The 14,883-nt window shown below is 38.7% G+C and overlaps 3 protein-coding genes across 5 annotated transcripts; 1 reads left to right on the top strand and 2 right to left on the bottom strand.

Annotated features, from left to right (window-relative positions):
- Window positions 1-382: 382 nt before the first annotated feature.
- Window positions 383-5,234, bottom strand: LOC127241303 (nucleolin 1-like). The gene is made up of 15 exons (XM_051260273.1): window positions 5,071-5,234; window positions 4,920-4,968; window positions 4,361-4,545; window positions 3,331-4,170; window positions 3,168-3,218; window positions 2,917-3,033; window positions 2,736-2,837; window positions 2,533-2,583; window positions 2,307-2,398; window positions 2,110-2,227; window positions 1,821-1,906; window positions 1,636-1,729; window positions 1,474-1,562; window positions 1,006-1,364; window positions 383-679 (listed from the first exon to the last, which is right to left on the bottom strand). The coding sequence occupies exons 1-15, from the start codon at window positions 5,101-5,103 to the stop codon at window positions 654-656; spliced, it is 2,292 nt and encodes a 763-aa protein (XP_051116230.1). The 5' UTR covers window positions 5,104-5,234; the 3' UTR covers window positions 383-653.
- Window positions 5,235-8,847: 3,613 nt separating this feature from the next.
- LOC127241480 (UDP-glycosyltransferase 91C1-like) lies at window positions 8,848-10,495 on the top strand. Its single transcript, XM_051260548.1, has 2 exons — window positions 8,848-9,451; window positions 9,536-10,495. Exons 1-2 carry the CDS (start codon window positions 8,848-8,850, stop codon window positions 10,345-10,347), a joined length of 1,416 nt encoding a protein of 471 aa, XP_051116505.1. The 3' UTR covers window positions 10,348-10,495.
- LOC127241481 (uncharacterized) lies at window positions 9,469-14,883 on the bottom strand. Of its 3 annotated transcripts, XR_007836537.1 has the most exons (12): window positions 14,743-14,878; window positions 14,547-14,670; window positions 13,630-13,746; window positions 13,316-13,509; window positions 13,131-13,236; window positions 12,885-13,035; window positions 12,609-12,751; window positions 12,239-12,405; window positions 11,758-12,089; window positions 11,023-11,078; window positions 10,479-10,565; window positions 9,469-10,275 (listed from the first exon to the last, which is right to left on the bottom strand). XR_007836537.1 is itself a non-coding variant. In XM_051260551.1 (9 exons), exons 2-9 carry the CDS (start codon window positions 14,605-14,607, stop codon window positions 11,793-11,795), a joined length of 1,236 nt encoding a protein of 411 aa, XP_051116508.1. In that variant the 5' UTR covers window positions 14,608-14,650; window positions 14,743-14,883; the 3' UTR covers window positions 11,554-11,792. The 3 variants fall into 3 exon arrangements, 2 of the variants coding, with proteins under 2 accessions (XP_051116508.1, XP_051116506.1); XM_051260551.1 differs by lacking the exons at window positions 9,469-10,275; window positions 10,479-10,565; window positions 11,023-11,078 and having other exon boundaries at window positions 11,554-12,089; window positions 14,547-14,650; window positions 14,743-14,883; XM_051260549.1 differs by lacking the exons at window positions 9,469-10,275; window positions 10,479-10,565; window positions 11,023-11,078 and having other exon boundaries at window positions 11,554-12,089.

The following is a 14,883-nucleotide window of genomic DNA, read 5'->3' as shown; positions in this document are numbered from 1 at the left end:
TATACATGTTAACTAGACTACTTTGAAAGTGTTCTTTGTATCTTAGAAAATTGGAAGATGCAAATTGTGTTTTTACAGTGAAAACAATGACATACTTTTGTGTTAAAATTATTCAATATTATAAAGATATTTTGAGAAATTGTATTCTTAATGCGATTTTAAAAAGTTACTTAAAATTTTTTGCATATATTTTCAAATACTATTCATAAATTTTTTCTTGAAATATATCCAATTTCTTTTTTTTTAATTAAAAATAGAAATATTCTTAAATATTTTATTAAACTATAAATTTGAACATATATTTAATAAAAAATATATATCAGAATAGGCAAATAAACATAAAAAATATTCTTAAATATATAATTAAACCTAAGAGTAAACATTGGAAAACTTCAATTCATATAAAAATATTCCTTCATTATGGCATCAAAGTCTAGAACGGTAAAAACAAACATTCAATATTTAATACTATAATTTAAATGACATAAGTCTCAAGTTTTCGACAACAAATAATAAAATAAAATAAAACAAAACAAAATAGGTAAACAAAACTCAAAACTTACTCAAATGCCCGATTTTCTTCTTCATAGTTCATTAAATAGTAATTGGGGTCACCACATCCCTCCTCCTCCTCCTCTGTATGTTGTAAATACTCAATCATCAAAAGTGGTCTTTTTCCCTGCATTTCAAAATAATTACATTCAATTTAATCAATAAACAACCAATTAATTAAATTAATAAGACCACAATAACTATAACCAATGGTTCAAAATTTTTACACAACCAATATTGTATTTAAAAACATTGTACAAAATCCCCAAAATGTCTTAATATTTTTGTGGAGATTGTGAACAATGTTTCTTTAAATACAAAATAAATTGCAAATTTCTAAATCATGAGAAGTAATGCAGAAATTTTTCTAAGTTGTTTATAAGCAATTATGGCTCTTTACTTCCTAATATATATACATATATATATGAGGATCGTACGGAGGTTAGTTTTTACCAGTTCCAGGTGTGGCCATGCTTGGCTTGCCATTTCCGCGGCCACCTCTGCCGCCACCTCCACGGCCACCACCACCACGTCCGCCGCCAAATCTACCACCACCACCTCCACGTCCTCCGCTCCTGCCACCACCAAACCCACCACTCCTACCACCACCAAATCCACCACTCCTTCCACCACTACCACCACGGCCGCCACTCCTGCCACCACCAAATCTACCACCGCCGCCAGAACTGTCACGGCTATCGCCACGGGGCTTGGCTTCCTCAACCACCAAGTAACTATCACCAAATTCCGATCCATTGAGCTCCAACGCTTGGTTGAACCCATTGTTGTCCTTGAAGTCGACATAGGCTATCCTGTTAATAACCAAGAACCCGAGGCCTTTAGCTCAAGAAACAGCCTAACATAATGCAAATCTCAAAAAGAATATATATATATATAAATAAGCGCGCAGAATAAACCAACCCTTTAAAGTTTCCTTCCGGATCTTTCGGGATGGACACTCGAGAAATTTCACCGCATGATCCAAAGAACTCTTCGAGGGAGCCTCTAATCTGCAGTTATAATAACATTAATTATTATTGGAAGACATCAAAATATAGGGATTCACTAAAATCGAGCATATACCTCGTCCTCGCCCTCGTTTTTGTCGAACCCACGAACAAATACAGTTTGCCCCTGAGCTCTTACCGGCTTCTGGAATGACTCAGACTCTTTCCCACTGAATGCATGATATGTAGTTGAGTCAGTTGAGTTAAAAACATATGGTAATAAATTTAGGGAGTCTGTGAAATAAGGAACGAGATAGGTACCCAGGAGTGTAGGCTCCCCTCTCCCTTGCAAGATCGAGTCTCACTGGACGGCCCAGTAGTTCTTTGCCGTTAAATTCACGGACAGCCTGTAGTGTGTTAAAAGAAAGAAATACTTCTCAATCAAAAAGAAGAGTGCATATGTATGTTATAACAATCAGATTTTTTTCCGTATTTATTGATGTAGAAAAATGTTATTAACATCATTTTAATTATCCGATAAGTTTCGAGGAAAAAAGGATGGACATTTGAAATAACTGTGCATCTGACCACATTATGCGAAATACCGTACCTTCTCGGCTGCTTCAGCAGTAGTGAATTCGACATGACCAAAGCCCCTAAAGGTATTATCATGGCCCATGGCGAAGCGAACATCAGATATTTCGCCAGCTTCTTGGAAGAAATTCTCACTGGATAATAACAGGAATGTCATGACAACAATCAACAGAAAATGTACTAACAGGAATTTTGATGGGAAAGTAGGCTTACACATCAGCTTGTTCAACAGAGAAGGACAGATTTCCAACAAAAATTGTTTTCGAGCCTCCTGTTTGCTCTTTGGGGGTAGAAGGGGTCTTGGGCTGACAAATAATAGAGACGAAACATTAGGGAAAGAAATTGGAGTAAAAGTGTGTATATAAACTACTTTAATTTCTTCAAAAACAACACAAACATGCAAAATCCATCAACAGAAAAACACTTTCAAACAACTCACAGTTTTTTCACCCTTTGTGTTCTCAGCATCAGTCATTTCAACATCAGTATCCTGTATTTGAAAGAAAATAATTTACCATAAGAATTTGTAGAAAATAAATAGGTAATGCTACCAGAGATAAACTCAACATCACCTAATAGTACAACTAAAGATTCACTCGAAACACGTTAGGATTCATAAATTGAACCGAAAGCGTAAATTACCTTTTTCTTGGGAGTTTTTGTAGTTTTTTCCTCTTCTTCATCTGAAGAATCTTCTTCTTCAGACTCTTCTTCCTCTGAAGAACTGCTCTTCTTTGCAACAGTCTAATAAAATAAAGGCATCAGTAACAGAAGTATTAAAAAGATTGTGAAACTAAATTTATACTCGGCATACTATCTTCACCTTCTGCGCCTTTGGGGGTTCAGTGGCTTTGATTTTCTTCTTTTGAGGCTCTTCATCATCACTTTCTTCAGAGCTATCATCGTCACTATCATCTTCAGACTCTGCTTTCTTCTTTGCCTGCAAGGAAGAATTAAGAAACTATCATTTGAAAAATAACAGCGGGAAACTCAAGTCGACATATTTGAGAAAATATATTAATGCAGATTCACAAGCAGTAAACAGGCCCAGGAAGGTTAGGGAATCTACACTACCTTGCTAGCATCAGCAGTGGGCCTCTTCAATGAAGCAGCTTTGGGGGGTTCCTGCAAACAAAAGCAACAATAATTAGGACCTTAGAGAAAATCTATGGTAGTCAAAATCTAGAAAATACATAGTTAGAAAACCACTTATTCATATTTAACAGTGTGCACTTACATCATCCTCATCGCTGCTATCATCATCTTCATCACTGCTAGAGTCATCCTTCTTTTTAGTAGCTGCCGCAGGGCCATTTTTAACAGGAGCAGAAGCTTTCTTAGGGGTTGGTTCATCCTCATCAGAACTATCATCAGACTCAGAATCATCGCTGCTGGATTCATCCTTCTTCTGGACAGCAGGAGCACTTTTAGCGGGTGCTGCAGGAGCTTTCTTGGGGGGAGCAGGTTCATCATCAGAACTGTCATCCGACTCACTGCTTGATTCCTTCTTCTTAGACGCAGCAGCAGCAGGGGTGCTTTTGGCAGGAGCTGCCGGTGCTTTCTTGGAAGCAGGAACATCGTCATCAGAATCTGACTCATCTTCAGAATCAGAGGATTCATCTTTCTTGGCGGCAGCAGCAGGAGCTTTCTTGGGAGGAGCAGGTTCCTCGTCAGAACTATCATCCGATTCGCTGCTTGATTCCTGCTTCTTAGCAGCAGGGGTGCTTTTAGCAGTAGCTGCTGGTGCTTTCTTGGGGGCAGGCTCATCCTCATCGGAATCCGACTCCTCTTCAGATGAATCATCATCACTTGATTCATCTTTCTTCTTGGCAGCAGCTGCTGAGGCCTTTTTGGGTGGCACCGCAGCAGCGGCTTTCTTAGGTGCAGGAACATCATCTTCAGAAGAAGAATCATCATCATCACTTGATTCAGCTTTCTTTTTAGAGGCTACGACGTGCCCATTCTTGGCTGCAGTTGCTGGCTTCTTGGGGGCAGCATCTTCCTCCAAGCCACTGCTTTCATCATCTGAGGATGATTCTGCTTTGCCTTTTTTGGCAGGTGGTGCCTTAGCCTTAGCCTGAAGGCAAAACAATATATAATATTAACATATATTTGTTCTTATTTTCCCTCGAATGAGTGGAAAAGGTCATGTACTTTAAAATAACGCTGCTTATATAATAAATAATTCAAAGGACCAACAAACTTGATTTTCTCTTTAATAATCTAATCTAAACAAGCAATATCAAAATATAATATGCAAAACAAACCTTGGGGGGTTGCTCAGAGTCCGAGGAAGAGTCGTCATCAGATGAAGATTCAACCTTCTTTTTAGCAACCACTTTCTTGCTCTTGACTTCGGCTTTCTTGTCCTCCAGCTTCTGCTTCTCCTCCAGCTTTTGCTTCTTAGCTACCACGGTTTCCTTCTCAGCAGATTCCTCAGCTTCTCTTTTGCCTATTACGCACATAGAAACAATTATTTCCCAAATAAATCAAACATAAAAATCAACAAATATACTCTGTTTACTTATGTTTTCAACTTCATCTTGGAGATATTCAACAACATCTACCTTTTCAAGAGTAAATCGAATCCAATACCCATATTTAATTTGAAATATTAAATCAAAAACCAATTTCAAATTCAACACCAACGCATATCTACGCCAAATCAATCACTAAGCTTCATACTATTTCCAAAACAATCCAAGATTTAAAAAACCTTCGAAACATATGTAAACACAAAACAGATAAAAAGCAAAGTACATACTAAAAAGAATCTAATAATAACTCGTATTAAATATGATACAAAAAAAAAAAAGGAAACAATACCCTTCTTCAACGGCTTGGCGGCAGCTGGGGCAGGAGTAGCGGCGGCGGCCTAAAACACAAACAGAAAGCCAAAAAAAACGTCAGAAATCACCAAAGAAAAACAACTAAAACACGATTGACGTGAACTACTGAAGAAACACGATTCGCCTACCTTTGTTGCGGATTTCTTCGATACTTTACCCATGATGCGGGATCCAAATCGATGAAAGAACAAGGGAAGAGGTGCTAAAGAGAACGGGTTAGGGTTCGTCGATGGCCGCCTGCGAGAGAGGAGGCTGGCAAAACCCTAAAGATGGATGAGTAGGGTTTTGATTGAGACGATATATTTGTAGGCACAGAAATAATTGCCCGTCGATATGGGTCGGGCCGACCCGGTATATGACCTGTCCGGCTCATTAATACCTGGATCCATATCGGATCCGTACAATGTGTGGGCTTACGTCTAATTCAACTAAGCCTTTAAGTGGGCCATTTGATCAATGTGAAGGAAAACCAATGGATGATTGTTTTTTATTTGAGATTTTAAATTAATAATTCAGTATAGTAAACATCATATTAAATTATTATTATCTCCGTGTTGGTGTTATTGAGATTTAAATTTTAAGTTGGGATTTGAATAATAAAAATTTTAAATTTGAATAGTGGTACGATGGGTGTTGAAATATGAAGCCTTATTATATCCTAAAATTTAGGGATATGATTTAGATATTATATTCTATATTTTAAAGATATGATTTGCATTGGCATAAACTTAAGCTATAAATATTCATGTATTCTCACTTTAACATGTGTCCCTCATCGTGATCGAACTGGGTTATCAAATTATTTTGTTCTTGTGTCCTTGTTTGCCTCTTCTTGATTTTCTAAAATTTCCGTAACAAGTGGTATCAGAGTCTGGTTTGTTGGTCGGGTGGATTAGGAGGTATCGGATATTGATTGTGGTTGTGGGAATCCTTTGTGACCTGCGAAGGTGCCTTGTGTCGAAAGTCTTCTGGTAGGTCGGTCCCGACAGTTTTGGTTGGTCAGGCAACGGGTTCCTTTGTGATAGGTGGTGCAAGGTCGGCAGGGAATGATAAGGGTTTCGGCAAACGCAACAAATGAGATATCCAATGTGTTCTCATATCAAGTGAGCCTTATGTTTGTTTGTGGGAGTCAAGATGGGTGATCGTCGTGCTGTCAAGGCATTCAATTTAGTGAAGATGCAGATAGAAGATTATCTGTATGGTAAAGATCTAGAGGTGGTGTTGAAGGAGAAACCCGAATATATTGATGAAGCCGAGTACAAGAAGATTGACAGAGAGACGATGAGTGCGATTCGACTAACCCTTTGGTTTGGGAGAATGTCTTGACTGAATTTAGATTTGAGGCAAAATGAAAGGATGAAGATCAAGAATTGTCAAATTTGAAGCTGAATAACAATGACAAAGAAATATGCAATTCAGGTGGTATGTTGGAACTACAAGGAGCACTTGAAACGAGAGTGCCGGGCGCAGGAGAATGATCAGGGTTCGGCAAACACAGCGGAAGAGATATCCGATGTGCTGATTCTGAGCGTCAACAGTCTAATTGAGTCATGGATCTATGTCTCAAAAGCGTCATTCCACTATTCGGGAATCATGGAATCCTATACCACATGTAATTTTGGTGTTGTCTATATTGCAGATGATGAGACACTGAAAATTGAAGATAAATGAATTATTCGAATCAGAACACCGAATGGTGGGGAATGAAAATTGAATGACGTGAGCCATGTTTTGGGTCTTAAATGGAATCTGATTTCCGTTGAACAATTGGATGAGGTAGGTTACAATTTTTGAAACTAAGTCGTGGAAGGTAACTCAAGGATCCATTGTGGTGGCCCAAGGGAGAACAGATGGAACTCTCTACATGACGAAAACCATGCAAAACGGAATAAGTTCCGTTGCCATAAATAATGACACAAATTTATGGCATTCTCGTCTCGGACACATGAGCGATAAGGGGATAGGGGAGCTCATTTCAATGGGAAGATTGTCAGGTCTTAAGTCCATCGATATTGGAGTATGCGAGGATTGTATCTTTAGGAAGCAACGAGATGGCGTTCTCAAAGGGTGTGAGAGACTTGGAAAAGGAAAAGTTGGAGTTGATTTATACGGACCTGCGGGAGCCTACTTTTGTATCGACCCTTGGAGGCTTACAGTACTACACTGCGGTAATTGATGACGTTACAAGGGAAGTATGAGTATATTTCCTTAAGTGTAAATATGATGCTTTTGATACCCTTAGGAGATGGAAAGCACGTGTAGTGGAAGTAGTGAGCCGATTTATGAGCAATCCTGAAAGACAATTTAAGGTGGTGACCTTAGATGAGTTGAGGTTGTGTTCAACTTCAATTGGCCTCGCTGAGTGAAGAAGAAGGCTGAGCCGATTTATGAGCAATCCTGAAAGACAATTTAAGGTGGTGACCTTAGATGAGTTGAGGTTGTGTTCAACTTCAATTGGCCTCGCTGAGTGAATAAGAAGGCTCGGTGTTGTCATTGCTGATGGAGTATAATGTTGAAGTGGAAGATGTAATCAATATTCAAGTGGTAGATTGTTGAGATATGAAGCCTGATCATATCATAAAATCTAGGGATGTGATTTATATATTATATTCTAGATTTTAGAGATACGATTTAGATATTATTGGCATAAGCTTAGGCTATAAATATCAATATATTCTCACTTTAACATGTGTCTGCGTACTTTATAGTAAAATATCTAGCTTTGCAGCGCCCCCGGTAGTAGATCATCGTGATCGAACTGGGTTACCAAATTATTTTGTTCTTGTGTCCTTATTTGTCTCTTCTTGATTTCCGTCAATGTGATATAAATAGGTGTTGACGTGATGTTTTGAATGTAAAATTGATTTTTAGTATAATATAAAAAATAAAAATAAGTGTTTTATTTGATGTTTTTTTGGAAAAAAAATGGAATGAATAGTGGATTTAAAATCCAATTCTCCAAACAAACACACCCATAATGTCTTTTTTTTTTTGTTGTCCCACATCTTATATCAATTTTATTTTATTTTTTAAAAAATAATAATCATATTTTAAATTTTATAATATTTTAATATTTATTATATCACTATAAATTCTCGGTAACTATGTAACCGATTTTTAACATAACATTAAAAATAAGGCTCGATATGCAAGTTAAATTAGATGAATCATATATGACGTCGGGAGTTTGGATCTATGACCCTAGGGTCACATATCCAACTACCACGCTATCCTTACGGAACGATTTTTATTTATATTTTGAAAAAAAAAGAACTTTAATTTATATTTACAGTTGTCTACTTTATAAAAAATCATGTATGTTAATTATAAATAAATAAGAATATCTTTTATTTAATTGTATTATATAAAATTTTTATTCTATAAAATATTTAAATATGTATTTTATTTCTTAATATTTTTATTTGAAATTATAAAATTTAATCACATCAAAATAATAAAATAATATCAAAAATTATTATTGTTATCTTACTAAATTATATTGGAGTATATTTTTTTAAATATTGCACTTACTAAAAATACGAATTTGTTTGTTTAGTTCGATTTAATTTTATTTTTTATATAAAAATAACTTTTTTATATTAAATTATTTTTTTAAAAATATATATTTTGATAATTGTATCGACACTAAATTTGTCAAAACATTTTTGTTAAATAATAGTATAAATCCATGTCAAAAACACCGTGAAAAACCCACATAGTTTAAAAAAATCAAACACGATAAGGGCGACTTTTCAACGACACCATACCATTAATTATTAATTATTATAATAACAAAACCCCATCCAATCCAATCCAATCCAAGATTCCAAATCCAAATCCAATATTTATTTTCAACTCTCTATGATATCCCATACTTCCCTTCCTCACTAATCTCCTCCCCCGCCATGGCCGCCGATCTCTCAAAATCCAATTCCAATTCAAAACCTCTCCACATAGTCATCTTCCCATGGCTCGCCATCGGCCATCTCCGCCCATTCCTCAACCTCTCCGTCTCCCTCGCCGGCCGCGGCCACCTCATCTCCTTCATCTCAACTCCGGCCAATCTCCGGCGATCCGTCCACATCCCGCCGCGCTTCTCCCGCCGCATCCGTCTCATCGATTTTCCACTCCCGCCCGTCGACCACTTGCCGCCCGGCGCCGAGTCCTCCATGGACGTGCCACATGTCAAGCAGCAGCTCCTCAAAGTCGCCCTCGATCGACTCCGGCCGGAGATTCGGTCGTTCCTCAACGAGGCGCAGCCGAAACCCGACTGGATCGTCTACGACTACGCGTCGCATTGGCTGCCAGAGATGGCGAAGGAGCTCGGAATTTCGACGGCGTATTTTAGTCTCTTCACCGCCGCGTTCATGGCGTTTCTCGGCCCGCCGTCGGTTTTGATGACCCGGGAGCGGACGACGGCGGAGGATTTCACGGTGCTCCCCGAGTGGATCCCGTTCCCTTCCGGGATGGTTTTCCGGCTGCACGAGATGTCGAAGAATATCGAGAAAGGTACTGTTTTCGTCGACTAAAACTCGTATTCGGTATTCGGAGTTAGTATTCGAATCTCATTTCGGAAGCGTTCGTCGTCGCCAGATGCCGACGGCAACGACTACAGCTCGGGGACGTCCGACTCGCTTCGCTTCGGCCTATCGATCGACGGAAGCGACATCGTGATTATCCGATCATACGAGGAGTTCGAGCCGGAGTGGTTCCATCTCCTCAACAAACTCTACCAGAAACCCGTAATCCCGATCGGTGCTCTACCGATGGAAGACAACGACGACGATAACAACGGAAGCGACGAAGATTGGCAAGAAATCAAGCAATGGCTCGACGAGCACAAACCCAGCTCGGTAGTGTACGTCGCGCTCGGAACCGAAGCCGTACTTTCGTTGGAGGAAGTTCGGGAGCTTGCCCACGGCTTGGAGCAGTGCGGGTTGCCGTTCTTCTGGGTGATCAATCGGGACCATCTCGTGAACCTGCTGCCGGAAGGGTTCGTCGATAGAGCGGCGGGAAGGGGAATCGTGCGCGCGAAATGGGCACCACAGATCAAGATACTCGAGCATCCGACGATCGGGGGGTTCGTGACTCACTGTGGATGGAACTCGGCGACGGAGGCGCTAAGGTTCGGGAGAGCATTGATATTGTTACCGTTGATGAACGATCAGGGGCTGAACGCGAGGCTTTTGGCCGAGAAGGGTGTCGGGATTGAGATTCCGAGGGATGGTCAGGATGGAGCCTTCACGAGGGACGGGGTGAGCGCCACGGTGAGGTTAGCGATGGCCTGCGACGAGGGCCGGACGGTTCGGGACAACGCCAGGAAGATGAAGGATCTGTTTGGAGATCAGAAAAGAACAGAGAAGTATATCAGTAAATTGATAAAGCAAATGGTAGAGAAAGAGTAGGGTAGTTTTCATGGTTAATATTTTACTCTGAATTCGTAGTTTTCGATCCTGTTCGAGTTTCGAATGAATAAAACCGAATGAGAAACGGGACAGTTTCGAGAAAATAAGATAGAGAAAATACAACGACTTACTTGATTTGTACGACACTTTCGGGACCCGAGAATTTCTCAGCTTGGTAAGTTTGGATCTTTACGGCATGGCGCACTCGTCAATGTTCCCTGTAATGACAATGAATGAAGCGAAAAGAATCTAACTTTATTATTCAGGTAGGAAATTGAGAATCGAATAACATGAAATTTAGCGAATAGTAATGTGAGCTACAAATGACGATATGCAATTGTTCGACAACTAATGTACTCAAAGAAAAAGGTTCAAACGACGAACATGTTCAAACAGCCGGTCTAAGAAGCAACTTGGGTATGTCTTCGAAAAAAAAAAGAAAAAAAGTGTTAGGTTGAAAAACCAATCAATCGAAGCAAGAACCGAATGTCGTGTTTCTACTACTTTTAATGAAGAAAAATATTCGATAGAACTAACTCCCAATAGAACATTCGAGAACTTTAAACTTCTTCATGAACATCCTGCCCTTTACTTCTTAATAACCAAATGTATGATCGAAATCAATGTAAGATAACAAAGAAATGAAATTGAAAAAACATAAAGCATGTTCAACACCTGATGATTCATCGGTCGCCATCCCAATCGCAGCAACGCACAATTAGTTTCTGCAGCTGCCAAAAACCTCTCAAAGAAGTAATCAGACTAACTGAAATCTCCAAAACATATGAAAATGTAATAGCAGGATTTCGAAACAGCAACACGATATGTTTTGGATTGAAATTGAATGAATAACAAACACATCAAATCAAGCACAAATTCAGCATAACTTAGCAAGAAAACAACCATATTAATCGAAATTGAAATACTATAACAAAAAAGACTACACCAAATGAATATAGATTTGAATTATCATAACAACAAATACCTTGTGTTCTTAGTTGAAATAGCATAACAGTATAAAAGGTATTACTGTATACTACCAATCACTCGACATTGAAATTGACAGCAAAAATCAGTTCAAAACTAGAGCAAGGATCAAGCTAACTTACAAAAAAGCATCCGATGAAGCCGAAGAAGGAGAAGACGATGAAACCAGTGGAAGACAGAAGAAGAATGAAATTGATTTAGGGCTAGGGCTAAGTACAATTTAAATTCTAATGAACACTTCTATACGTGCCATTACAATTTCTTCTATATGTCCAAACATGCTATTTTTTCTCATTAGTTTCAAACACTAATAGTACTAATAAAATTAAACACCACTGTTTCGAAATGTTCAAATAGTTAGATTCCAGTATGTCCGAACACTTTCCCTAAACAGAAAATGAGGATATAACTGTAAAAACTAACTTGGTCGGCATCAGCACTGTCAATGGTTAATCACTTCACTCATGCTTTGTCCCATGAGCTGCATTGACAACATATGCATTCAGGCGCTGGCCGAATGTCTTGGTAGAGAAAGATTGCACCACGTGCTGGCGCGCCTGCATTCCCATGGTCTTTGACATTTGAGGATCTCGAGCCAGATTGGCCATGGCCATGGAGAAGACCTCAGGGTTTGGATTGCATAGGTAGCCCGTCTCGCCATCCTTTATTGTCTCGACCGGACCACCACTATTGCATGCTATTACGGGTTTGGAGGCTGCCATGGCCTCTAAAGGAACAATGCCAAAATGCTCATCCTGCAGAGATTGTAGGCACCGTGTCAATATAAAAAATGGTATCTCATTCAATACCTATTGAAATATTATTGCTTTGTTTACTGATTATCAAAACATCAAATGCGTAGACAATTCTGATCATTGATAAGAATATTGGAATAGCGACGAACCTTGGGGGTGTAGAGAACACAGAGACATTGTGCAAGGAGTGTGTTTCTTTCAGATGTGGAGCAGGATGTGATAAACTGGACTTGACGAGCGACGTGTTCCTTTTCTGCAAGAGCTTTTAATTCCTCCAAATACTCGACATTTTCTCTGAGGCGTTGGTCAAAGCCACCTAACAAAAGAGAAAAAAAAGGCGAGGATGCATATGTATTTCAAGAACATTAACCAAATATTTCATTGTAAGGCATTTGTAGAAAATACATAAGCAATATATCATATAACTATGTATTTTATAATTTCCTTTAAGAAATCTAAGAACGCTCGCGGGACATAGATCATGGTTATTGACTTGTCAAGATAAAAGACAAATTTTACCAGCAATAATCATGGTGAGGTCATTTTCATCTGTGTCGCCTCCAAGAAACTCATCTCGCATGTTGTAGAGCTTACCAAAGGCGGTTATAGCTAGTTCTATATTCTTCTTCCTTTCGAAACGGTTGATAGAAAGAAAATTCAACCTGCAAAAAGAACCATTGAATAAGACTTGGTAATGGGGAGTACCGATTTAATACAAGAAAATTGGAGAGTAATGGAACTATAAGTTCATTGCACGACTTGAATATACCGAGAGATAGAATTTATGCCCATTACTTAGTATTAGCATTAGGTTCGTTAAACTGATCCACATTGACGGCAGGGTACAGCACAGCTGGTCTAACTCCTCGAGAATTTAAATTCTTGAAAGTCTTTGCGAAAGTTGATGCAGTAAATTTGCTATTTACTAGAATCAAATCTGCCATACCTGTAATAAGCCACAAAAGAATGATCGCTCATGTGCCGCGTTACTATGGAAACACAACTTGCATATGCATATAAACAATTACAGAGCTTAAGAACCCGTAGTTAGTTCTTCTAGATAATCGATTGGCTTTCGATAGATTCTCCTGAGGAATGTGGTGTGTTGAGCGAGCAACAGGTCCGGGAAGTGGCAATAAAATATAACCTAGATTTGAATATAAATTCGTGAATCGAACGGCACTAACTAAAGGTAAACCATTAAGGATAAAGTTAAGTATGTAAACCTTCGATGATCTCTTCAACTTCATCAATGGAACAACAACAGAGACCTGATCAGCAAGTATAACATCGAAAGAAGGATACAAGAACAGGACACAAAGTGCGACGAATATACACCGCAGATATGCACACACAGCGTGCAGGCGGTAGAAGAAATGCCGAGGCAGGAAAGCACCATACACAGTGACGGGAAAGATGCCTACACATTCAAAAGTGTTCTAACATTACCTGAATCTTCAGAAGCTTCTAACCGAACATTTTTATAAGTAAATATATATATATATATAATATAAAGACAAAATGAAAGAAAGGTACACACCCGAAACTGTCTCCTCGAAGCAACGGGTTTTGTCATGGTGCGATGTGAATATATGAACATTATGACCGTTAGCCGAGAGTTCTACAGCAGCATCAACTATTAATCTTTCTGCTCCACCTATCCATTTGGGAATCATAATCAATTTAAAAACAAGTTCATTGAAGCTGTGTTTTGAAAGTTGTCTGTATATAATTCAAAGATGTTTATCAAACACACAAAAAAATAGTAAACACATCTTCCAACCACCTCAGATCTCGTGGATTAATCAATTCCTATCCATCTTCACAGAACAATAATTCGAAAGAATGAAATCTTGTCTTAAAAGAACGTAAACCCATCACTCCTCTATAGTTTCAATTTCTTCTTGCGGCACACAATTGTCATGGAAAAATTGCAAAAAAAATCCTCATATATAACTCATTATCACTTTTGTCTTATATCTATCTTGCTGACAAAATATATCTTACATATTTGCAAAAGTCGCTATTTCTATCTTTTGGACACGGCATGGTCACACTAAAGGACATAAATAACGATTTTTTCAAACATATAGGATATCCTTTTTCCAGAGAGATATATACGGGGTATAGGATATGTTTTTTGCAATTTTCTCGTATTGTCATCATTTCTCACAAGAACATCACATTACAAGAGGCTGTTCTAAGGTCTCATTTCAGGCAGAAATTGAAGCAATCAACACAAAGAGGTAACTGAACTCAAAATTACAGCGATTTCATCATTCAATCACATGATACTCTCCATTTTATATTTAATTCAGTCACAAAAACCGCAGAATCTCAAAAAGTTCAATGAAATATCAACATCAAACACGAAAATATCGAAATTTTAACACAATTAAACGTCAAATACGAAAATAACAAAATTGCTGCAACGATCATTGCTTCTTTTTTTTTTACCTATTCCAAGATCAGGATGAATGATTGCTATGTTCAATTTGGAGTGGCCTTTTCTCTCCATAGCTACGAAGGGAATTCTCGAGTTCTTCAGACTTCAGATCAATCTTGTCGTCAATAGTTATCGCTAATCAGAGGGTTTGGTTCCGAAATTAGCAGGTCATTGCCGACGTAGAAGACAAGGCGAAGATGAGCTTACCTGAGGTCGTCGGCCGTCTTTCGGGAGAAGACGCAGCAGATCCGCCGTCGACCGCGTCTCGCCGTCCGCTTTCTCGTTGGTACCTCCTAGAGCCGTCAAAGTTGAGCCCGGCCCGCCCGTCTCACTTTTAGGACTTTTACG

This window comes from Andrographis paniculata, unplaced genomic scaffold (genome assembly GCF_009805555.1).
Source record: "Andrographis paniculata isolate CXL003 unplaced genomic scaffold, ASM980555v1 Contig82END, whole genome shotgun sequence".
Taxonomy (NCBI): Eukaryota; Viridiplantae; Streptophyta; class Magnoliopsida; order Lamiales; family Acanthaceae; genus Andrographis; species Andrographis paniculata.
The sequence above is the reverse complement of the archived record's forward strand: the minus strand, read 5'-3'. Positions and strand labels throughout refer to the sequence as shown.